Consider the following 11,339-nt stretch of genomic DNA (forward strand, 5'->3'; position numbering starts at 1 on the left):
GTTTTTCGAGATAGAAATAAAGGTTGCATCATGCTTGTAGTTTCCCAGGTCGAGAATGGGAGGAGGCCAGATCTTCATTTGGTCGACCAAGAAACAGACTCAGACCTTTAATAAAGAAGAAATGAGATTTCATCCTTTATTTCAGGAATACAGGTCCTTAAAGAACGCTGCCATGGGGTGGGACCGGAACAAAAAAGACCCCCGGTTCTAATTTTTTAGGGTAAAAAAATAGTGGAAGCTATGGGGAGTCAGAGGAATGTCATACAAACGGAACAAAATGAACATTTCACACATAATGCGAAAGGCATTGGGTGCAAATTATTAGAGAGGAATATTGAAGTAGTGACTTATCTCAAACAAAAAATGGGGAATCGAAAAGCATAAACCTGCGAGAAGTTAGTCTTTAAAGAAGGTAATAACCAAGAGAGGGACAATGAGGACGGTCTTGGGAGGTTGGAATGCGAAAGTTTTTAGGGATTTTTAAAGTAAGGTGAAGCATTCCTAGGTCACTGTTGTCAAAGTCAGAACGGGTAAAGGTGTACCAGGAACGAAGGTTTCTTGAGTCATCGATGGATGAAAGGAAGACAAAGGAAGATAGGAGGAATAACTTACTACTACAGGTTGCAAGAAGGGGAAGTTCGTCGGTAGAAATCTCAGGAAGAAAGGGTTATAGAAGATGAAGCATAGATAATTTTCTTCTGTGATGCTTAGATTTTTATAAACAAAAAATCATAAATGAATTTTCAATCTCACCCCTCTAACTAAAATGGCTTGATCATCGGTGATTGTCGGATTGGAAAGGAGGAAGCATCGTAGCGTGTATCAGCTGCCGCTTCAGAGAATAAGGTAGTGGGACACATGGTACTTACCCATAAATGAGTATTTATGATGGACAAGACAACCCAAATCATTTTGCTAAAAGTGTTTTTCCACGTATCACTAGCGCATTACTTAGCATGTCAAGCATCTAACATGTATTTTTCCAATGAAAATAATGTTGACTATAGCATTAATGGGCGAGTAGAAGCATGACCAGCTGGTCGAACTAGTAAATTGGACGATCGAATGGAAATAAGACTTGGATCTAGTCAGTCGAGCATTAGCTTCCTTCGACTAGACTTGAGGGAGATGCTAGTGATACAGTGTGTTGTAACTGTAAGTGGACCAGAGATGACCTGCCAGTCAAAATCAATGTGATGTGGTGGTCAAAGTCAGGGTGAGGTATCAATCAAAATTAAAATAAATGTATCTAAACGGATTATTCTCACTAAGACTCAACTCTTTACTCAGCGCTATGGTTCTCAAAATAAAGTTGATTGGCCCAGTAGCTAGTCGGACTTAAAGGATTCAAGTCCCCATTCTTTGGGTACAAGTTTCTCTATATACGGTTGGCTAGCCCTAAGGACCGACCGAACTTGGAGGTCTTATTGCTCCACTTGATGTTAAGATATACAAAATAAACCCGAACAATCCTAATGTCAGTCGAGCAAACAGGGCTTAGCTCCCTACCCTCCAGAAGTATTCTCTCAACGTACAGTAAAGGCAATATCTCCTAACGTACAACCGACCGAGAGGAGATCCGGTCGGACTTCCAGATCCTAACATAACAATTCAGGGGCAAATCTTATTACATATGGCTGCTTGATCTAAAGTGCTGGACGGACCTAGGGTCGAGCTCCCCACTTCCCAGCAAAAGCACTCTCAGTATATAGCAGTCGGACTTAGTGTCGTTCGGATTTAGAGGATAGCTCATTTCTCACTACTACAATATATCTGAGCATATAGTCTGGTCGACCTAATAATCGGTTGGACTGGATGGACTTAGTTCCTCATTCTTATTACAGTCTCATATTATATATAATCGGTCGGATATGGGTCCGGTCGGATCATCTCCAGGGGATAACATTGTCAAAGAATCACAACAACCCTTCAGAGAATAACAGTTATTCACTAGGAAATATTCTGATATATGACGCATACATATAATAGAACTTTCTTATGAAAGTGGATACTCAACTTCTATCATGAGGTTGCAAAAGACTGCTCATACGCGTGTAATAGAAGATTTTTCGAAGAAAGACGGTACATCTTCCATTACCAACATCTATTCCTTATCGTGTCATTATTACAGAGGTTATAAGAGATGATATAAAAAAGATTCTCTCTGTTGATGAGGTATGTAACATTACGATTTAATACATTACATTACACAGTCTCATCTACTATTCATCCTCTCCCCTTTTCGCTAAGTCATATCGGATTGATTTGAGCGTTAGAGGGTCTATGCTAGGAACCTCCTCCCTGATTTTCATCATAACGTTCTGTTTACTCTTTTGAGTATGTGCTGAGAGGAGTCGAAAGAAGTACAAGATGTCATCGTTTCTCGCTAACAAAATCATCTCCCATTCAATATTAGTCACCTGTTTAACACCATCTTCATCACTTCCACTTTCAGATAATATCAAAACATATTGTCCCTCTTCTTCGCAATAATGCACTCCACACGAAAAACATACAGAAAAATCCATAACCCCACACAGAACTCTAATAGAGAAAGCGACGTCAAGATTCTGTTGTCTTCTGATGAAGATTTTTAGACGAACAGTCAACTAAAAAACACAAGCTAATGCTGACTGTAAATTTGTCATTTCCAACAATCAAGCGGAGATTTATTTCCGATATTTAATTTCAATCATTTGACAGTAATTCAATATTTTTATTGCATTAAATTGAAGACTCTTAAATCTATTGACTTGGGCTTCCTTATTTAATCCCTTTACAGTCCAACTGCCATAAGCTTCTGTGAGGAAGGCCAGCCAAGAACACTTATGGTACTAAAAAGGGGAAGAAGGCAATTGCTGATCTGCCAAGAAGTGTCGAATGAGCTGCCGCGCTTGCCTGGGAGCAAATGTAGGCACTTGGTGGCCAGCACCGCGCACCGTCACAAACGTTAGCCCCTCGAAGATGATCGTCCACCCGCCGACCTGCATTCTGTCATACCATGGCTTCCATTCCTGAATAGTTTTCAGGCCAAGTTTGTTCAGTGTCAGTCTTGTGGAGGTCACCGGTATTCTTCCATCAGTATCTCCACTGCAACACACAATTCAGATATGAAACTCACAGTTCATGGTCTAGTTCAGTAATGGCTAGTCCTTGCAATTCTCACCTGAAAACCCACACTCGAATGCCGCCATCGATGAGCTTGCGGATCACCGGGAGCACAGAGGAAGGTGCATCATTCCACTTGGAGATCGCATCGCTGCACGAGTTCAAATGCTGTCAATTAGACGACAAGAACACTGCATTTTGCCAATTGCCTGTGTTTTTACCTGCAATGAGTCCAAGTGTAGCCAATCTTAGTGGCATTGGCATGTAGAGCTTCTTGCACATCTGGCCTGTTAAAGTATTTCTCGGTGTAATTTGGAACACATGGATCGTAACCTACTGGCTTTCGATGCCATCCACTCTGAAAGAGAAAGGAAAAAAAAAGATAAACTAAAAGTTAACTTCATAGATGAACAAGAAGACTTGCTAAAATGAAGGAAGAACTTACATGTCTAGAGAGTATCTTAGGGGAGGCACCTTCAACAAAATAGGACCTTCTATTTGAAGCCATGGTGGAGTTTGAATCTACACATACTGGAGAATATACGCTATACATATCGATGATATCGTAAACTGCAAAATACTCATCCAATGAACTACTACAGGCGTCGGTGACATTTTCTTTACTGAAATTGCAATTGTTCTTCACATCATGGTAAACTCGATCGGATATCACTGCATGATCCCATGCATAGTCTATCATACCAGTCTGATCTGTTTCATCATCCATCAAGGCATTCCCGATCTAAGAGAGCAATAGTTTCACCTCATTGTTAGCTTCGATACCACTAATTCATGTAAACAGAAGGAGAGGGCATGCATCTTACAATGAAACCTTTGAAATTGATGTAGTTTTTGGCCGGAACAATCTTATTCTCATCGAAAATCTTCTCCGAAAGTTGTGGCACATAATGCCCTATCATGTAATCATAGAGAAGTCATTTAACTTTCAAGAATTCAAGGTAAGTCTGTGACTTACTTACCGGCATAACTTTCCCCGGCAATATAGAAGTCGTGAGACTTGAATCGTGGAAACCTCTTAAACCAATTCACAAGAAAGATGTAGGCATCTTCAGCTACAATTTGGTAATCAGAAAACAATCGAGTTATGAAACTTATTTTTGATCCAAATGCCTCCATCAAGCTATGAAACTTACCAGTGATCGCGTCTCCTAGTTTGTTCAAGTCAGAGCTTGTATTAGTATATGAAAACCCCACTCCGACCGGCGACTCCAGGAACAGCAAATTGGCCTCTGCAATCAGATAACTATCAGAAATGTTCACACTTCCATTAAGATGTAACTGACAAGGCTTGCCTTTGTTCCATGAATGCCTATTGAGTCCAAGTTCCGGCACGCCCTTTTGGATCAAGAAAGGCCCCAATTCTTCTGCCTCCCCATACCCTATGGAAGAACAGCCAGGCCCTAGACACAAACAATGCTAAGTAAAGACTGAAAACAAGAAATTTGTAACCTTCTTTACTGACAAAGAAAAACAACAAAAGAGATCACTTTTTTGAGGCACACTCCATGAAAACATGGCTAAGCAGAGGCACTCCATCAACACAAATACATCTACCAGTAGCTTCAGATACTTCCATGGCCATTAGGCACTTTCACCAGAGCTTAATTCAGCCATGCAAACAAAGTATTTGACCAAAGCTGGTCAAACAAGAAGCTTTGCTTATGATGAAATCAAGAGAAAGCAGATCCAAGGAGGATATATATATATATATAATTTTGACCAAGGATGAGATAATAATCCAGTAATTAATACTCCAACCAACGTGTGATTGAATGTCAAAGGCCTTGTTTTGTGTCATGAATGTAAAGAAGCAGAATTAGTTGCTGAGTGAGTTCACCTATAAACCTCTGAATATTTAATGTCAGAACTGGGAAAGAAAGAGAAAGGAGCAAACTGTGCAATGATTGACTGGAGTGCTATGTTTGTTGATGTGATTTAAACTGTCAAATGATTAATTGCTTTGTTTTTCTTTGAGTTATGGCATGAGAGATTAGCAACCGTGACAGTGATTGATCAAAGAGAAGGTAAATAGATGAGGAAGTACCTCCGTTGAGCCAGAGGAGGAGGGGCTTGTTGTGGGCGTCGTGAGTGGCTTCGAAGAACCAGTAGAAGAGGGCGCGGCCGTGAGTCTCGTTGACGGTGATGTAGCCGGCGAATTGGCGGAAGGTCACCGGAGGCTGGCCGGGGAGGCGGGAGACGCGGTCGGCCTGCTGCTGCGCGAAGGCTGCTTCGTGGCCGGAGGAGTGGGACGGGGAGAGAAGGAGAAGAGAGAAGATGAGGAAGAGAGAGAAAGAAGAAGAAGAAGAAAGCGCCATGAGGTTGAATTGAGCAACAGAAGGAAAGGAATGGTGAATTTATAGTTGTGGGTGATTTTGCAAAATGCCTTAAATAGCCGTGATGGATGAATGAGTGCCAGAGGAGAAAGATCCAACATTAGTGTTAGATGTTAAAACAATTTAATTCGGTTGGAAAATTGGTTTTAAACCCTTAACTTTATCAGCAATTCTAAGGTCCCCTTTTATAAATGGAATAATTAGTCATATAATTACGGCCGGATCTTACTCATAATTCTACCATAATTATATTACATACCATCCCTAGTAAAAATAGACAGAGGATTCAGTACTTTACCGTTATTTATTTATTATTATTATTTTAATTCAGTTTCCAAGTCTCTGGGATTTGGACGAGATATTTCTTTAAATATCCTCAATTTTAAATATCTCTAATTGAAAAAGAATATTGTGGAAGAAATTTAAAATTATTGGACATAGAGTTATGTATGTCAGGTGATTTTTCTCATTTTATTTTTTTTTAAATAAAAAATATATATTTAATGACGGAATTTGAAACATTTGATAATGAAATATTTAATAAGTGGATTCCATAAATATTTAATTGATGAGATGTTTAATTATAATATTTAGGATTGGTAAGAAGTAACATATTTAATTGACGAGGTATATATGGGAATTATTCTTATATGCAGGGTTAACTGTACAATGTCCGAAATAAAAATATAAAAATATAATTAATAAATCATTATGACTTTACATAGTGGTTCCGGTGATAAATTTTAAAATCAATTGAAAAACAAAAATTGGGTAAAAAATCAAAATTATCAAAGATGCACGTCAAGTTTTGATCTTCTTTCTATTCAACCATATTAGTCTCTCCTCTCCTTTTGGGCAACATGATTTTTATTCTCTCGAGACCGTTTAATGACTAACATATAAAATATTATTATCATGAAATCTAAGATTTGAATTTTAATAAAATTAAGATAAATGTATCTCTTATATATTAGTCATTATTCCAAAAATTAATAGTCATCCGTAATTTATTTTTTCCATGTTGATCCTGAGATAAATTAACGGAGATATTAAAAACGAATATATTCATCTTTTACCACCGTATTATCCAACTACTTTTACTATTTAGAATTATTCAATACTGTCGGACTAAATCTATTTCTTAATTTCCGATCTAATTAGACGACGCATTGTAGTCATTATAATTTACTTAATATATTTAAAAATATTATAATTTACAACTTATATAATATAAATTTAATTTTATTCATCTACCATTTACATTTAACTACATTTAACTACTACAATATTACAAATGCGTCTCATTTCAGAATTTGAATGGAAAGATAATAATAAAAATACCAGAGTATATATTTTTAAAATACTTAATTATTACAATTATTTTTTAATAAATAAAAAAAATTAAAATGAGTTCAACTTAATCGGTCGTTAGTCGTTGATTCAGCGAGGACGATCCGTAGCATGGCCGTGCATAGCACCGACTCAGCATGTCCATGTCGAACATAAAACAATATAATTTTGTTGGAAAATTAATTTTAAACTAATAATTGTTCAAAATAATTTTAAATGAGTTCAATCCCATCCGCACTTAAATACGAAGTACCGATCGAGTGTGTCCATACAGGCATTGACACTTTGCAGTGCACTTTACATGCATATATGGGTAAGGATGACAATGAGGCAGGATGAAAACAGGTTTATCGTCTCATCTCTGTCACACCCTCATTTTTCTCAGGTTCAGAGATTCTTCAAGTCTAAATCTACGGAGATCAAATCTTCATCCCGGTCTCCATCCCCACCCCATCCCTAATTTAATTTATATTATTATTTTATCATTATTATTAATGTTAATATTAATATTAATATCAATATTAATAAAATTATTATTATTAATATTTTCAAAAAATTAATATTAATATTAACACTATTATTATTATTTTTTAAAAATCTTATTATTATTTATTAATAATAATAATATTCGGGGCGGATTCGAGAATGAGGATAGTATTCTCATACCTGCCCCGAACCCACCCCATACTTGAAAAAATCGGGGATCCCTATCCTCGTTTCGAATTTTTCCCGTGGGGTCCCGAACCCACGAGAAAAATTGTCATCCCTATATATGAGTCTTCATTTCTTATTCGGCAATTTACCAAAAGGTGTATGCAGAATTAGAAAATTACTAAAAAAAAATATATCGTAGTTGTGTATTTATCAAATGTCATAGTTAAATGATGTGAAATTTTTATTTGAACCCTCCCTCCAACCTCCCCTCTTTAGTCATGATTTCCTTGGCATCCGAACCACATTTTGAATCATTGTGATTTAAAAATAATCGTGCGATCATTTTTCTCTCTCCCACTCTCAACACTTGCATGCTTGGGTGCTCTTCGTAACTCTCCGATTGCAACTTAATTTTGTGGCAAAATCATCCCCCTAGTGAAACCCTACGTAAGTGTCTTTGTGTCTCTCTCAAGCAACATCAATCATTTCGACCTAAAAAATCACAGTGTTCGCAAGGCTCTAGTGAAGGGTTTTTGGGTTTTCGTCAATAATCTCCTTTCATAATGGCGCAAAGAAGTGGATCGGGTGTATCATCCTCTCCACTTCAATTATCTGTAAAGGTATCACTTTAGAAACTCTGTGATTTTGAAAAGCTCAATGAGTATGATTAAAAAAATTTATTTTTTCTAAATTGTAGGGTTTAGTTAATGTTGGACAGAAACTGCATTGGAACACTGTCTTATATCACTTTAAAAGTTTTTTTCAAGGATCCACAAAGAAATGAAAGCATCATGGATCTGTTATTTTACATGATCGACACATAGCGTTAATCAAACAATCACCCTTTAGTATTTTTTTTTTACATACAAGATATGCAGCATATCCGTAGTATTTTAGCCAATATATTTTAAAATTGGGATTCAATTACTCAAACCTTTAGATTCTCAGGTACAATTTATAATTTTATATTTTAATCACTAAGTAGTTGTATAGTAAAATAAAATATTTTGCAAAGGTGAATATTTTAGCCAGCTAATGCACTGATAGTGGATCTTATGGCAAATGAGGGCATGATATGATGTCATATCAGGCCTAACGTAGGCCTGATATGACATCATATCAGGCCCAACATGGGTCTGATATGATATCATATCAGGCCCAACGTGGGCTTGATATGATCATATCAGGCACAGAGTGTGCCCAATACTTATGTATATGTTCGTAGATATCAACTAATCATTTAACTTAGTCAGGTGTTCCAGTTGCCTTCACAAGAAGAGACGTTTCATTGTTGGCTGGTATTGCAGACCGAGGAGCTTCGATTCCGATCAATTCAAATAAAGCATCTGGTGACCTCTTTCTAACATACTTCTCAAACAAAAAAGAAGCGACTAGATCAAGAATTGAGGAGTTGCTTAAATTTTATGCCAATTGCATTGACGAAGAAGATTGTTGGTGCGGTTATCACTAAAAATCTAACTTAGGATTTGATGAATGACAAAGTAGGTTAAGTTAGTTTTATTGTGATCTAACACTGTGACCAAGTGTGCAGGAGAAGCCCAGCTAGGTCGACGGGCCAACCGAATAGCTAGCATGAAATCCAAGCAGGTCAACGGGCTGACCTGATGTCTGGCACGAAGCCCAGCTAGGTCGACGGACCGACCGAATAGCTGGCACGAAGTCCAGATAGGTTGATGGGTTGACCGGATGTCTGGCATGAAGTCCAGACGGGTCGAAGGGCTGACCGGACATCTGGCAGGTAAGTTAAGGTAAGTCACTAGAGGGGAGTGACTGTGAGGACACATTCTAGGGAATGGAACTTAGACATCGATCCAACTTAGAATCATTTCGAACCTCTAAGTTGAGATCTTGACTAGATTCTGACCTCGGTGAGACATAATCTAATTACTACTTGTTCCTTATATAAATTGTGCTAACACTTTGTTTTGTAGGGTTGTATAATTTGTATTCCGACCCGGACTAACGTTTTCTTACAGGTAGCTGGAAAATAGAGGTTTGGCACCCGGAATGCAAATTTTATCCCCATCGCACGTCGCCATGTGGAGTACTCTGGTTGGCTGGGCTACGTCAGAGTCCAAGTGCCCGAAAGGGATCCGGGCGCCCGGAGCCTCCTATATAAGGAGGGTGAGCCCTTAAGCAAAAGATAATTCACCACAATGCATCCAACGTTTGCTCTGCTGTGTTGTGCTCCTGCGACGCTGAAGCTTCTCCCACAACGCGATGTTTCTTCTTTTTCTTAATTATTGTCGGTACTTCATTGCTTTAGCATTCCTGTACTTTCACTTTGTAATAACTTTTTTAAATTGCTAGTGGATTGCCCAACAAAAATACTCGACGAGTGCGGGCCTTAGAGTAGGAGTTGACGAAGGCTATGAACCAAGTAAAATGGTTTGTGTTAGCGTTGTATTTTTGTTTTTCCACTGCGTACTCATCTTTCGATCGATATTCACCCCCCCCCCCTCTCTATCAATTTTCACGATCAAACAAGTGGTATCAGAGCCGGTACTACTCTGAATTGGTGCAACCACCAATCAGGCAAAGGAGGTTTTTTTAAAGAAAAATTAGATAGCGTTTTTGCTTAAAATATATTCTTGCGTCTTTCGTTTTTTCCCTCCAAAAAGTATCTTTGAAAAATTCATTTTCATTTTTTCACCTTGGCTAGTGTTGATAAAATATCACGTTTAACAAAATTTGTAATAATATTTTTTATTAATATTTTATTAATATATATATATATATTTTTCTTTCACGCATATTTCTTTATCTCCCACATTGCTTACCCCAAGACAAAGTCTTGGAAATTTGTTCTTGTCTACTCTTTACAAAATATCTATTCAAGAAGGATGGAGCATTCACGAACCACCACCATATGATCAAGAAGATTTCAACTACTGGAGGCGAGAAATGGAATGACTCTTAGGAAGCCTAAATTTTGATAATGTGCTGATATTGAGAAAACCTTCTCGGCACTCAGAATTGAACAAAAAGGTAAGTAAACTTATTTGTAATATTTTACCTAACAATGTTTTATGCAGACTAGAAAAGTACAAGAATGCACATGAGCTTTGGACCCAGTTGATCAAACTACACAAAGAGTCGTTAGAGCTAGAGGATCAAGTTAAATCAAACTCGAGTCAAATTCAATTGAAAAGTCTACTGAATTAGGGGTTGCGCTCAAGGTTAATAATATTTACCAAATTACTCATGCTAGTAGTAGTTTAAAAAATATGCATGCCAATTTGGATATTTATGAAAATATATGTGAAAATAGTGTATTTGATAATACATGCAAAAATACCCTTAGGATATTATCTGATAAAATAAATCTAATTAATTTAGAAAAATTAGAAAATATGAAAATAATTAATAATCATAAAAATTCAAATGATAACCAAATCAATTTGAATTACTCTACAAATTCAACTAATAATATTAAAAATATTACTTTACACAAAAATTTAAATAAATTAACAAATTCAAAAAAGTTAAATATTAAAAATTTAAATTTAAACTTAAATAAATCTGGAAATTTAAATGATAATGATGACAAGGTCAGTATAGATCTAGATAAAATTAACAAATTTCTTAATAAATTATTTAATATCTATCCAGAAAATCCTATCCAAACCCAACATAATTTAATTAATAAAAAATTAAATTCTAAATATAAGACTAATCTAATAAATTCAACTAATCATATCAACTTAAAAGACAAATAAAATATGAGGATAAAATTAAACACTTTGATTAAACCAAAACCAAATTTAACAAATTCAAAATTAAATATTAAAGAAAATTCGAAATTAACAATTAATAACAAGTTAAAGGATAAATCTTTAAAGAAATATAATT

General features: G+C 36.4%; 1 protein-coding gene across 1 annotated transcript; it reads right to left on the minus strand.

Annotated features, from left to right (window-relative positions):
- Window positions 1-2,834: 2,834 nt before the first annotated feature.
- On the minus strand, window positions 2,835-7,781 carry LOC122000217 (serine carboxypeptidase-like 34). The gene is made up of 9 exons (XM_042554696.1): window positions 7,767-7,781; window positions 4,422-4,545; window positions 4,263-4,358; window positions 4,089-4,181; window positions 3,933-4,021; window positions 3,554-3,850; window positions 3,330-3,466; window positions 3,167-3,259; window positions 2,835-3,090 (listed from the first exon to the last, which is right to left on the minus strand). Exons 1-9 carry the CDS (start codon window positions 7,779-7,781, stop codon window positions 2,835-2,837), a joined length of 1,200 nt encoding a protein of 399 aa, XP_042410630.1.
- Between the last annotated feature and the right edge of the window lie 3,558 nt (window positions 7,782-11,339).

The sequence above is a fragment of the Zingiber officinale genome, chromosome 7A (genome assembly GCF_018446385.1).
Source record: "Zingiber officinale cultivar Zhangliang chromosome 7A, Zo_v1.1, whole genome shotgun sequence".
Taxonomy (NCBI): Eukaryota; Viridiplantae; Streptophyta; class Magnoliopsida; order Zingiberales; family Zingiberaceae; genus Zingiber; species Zingiber officinale.

Bases quoted from the DNA above. Each gene is read 5' to 3' on its own strand.
- LOC122000217 (XM_042554696.1), bottom strand. The intron at 4,182-4,262 runs GTAAGTTTCATA...ACCAAATTGTAG, and splicing joins ACTAGGAGACGCGATCACTG to CTGAAGATGCCTACATCTTT. The intron at 4,022-4,088 runs GTAAGTAAGTCA...ATTACATGATAG, and splicing joins TGCCGGGGAAAGTTATGCCG to GGCATTATGTGCCACAACTT.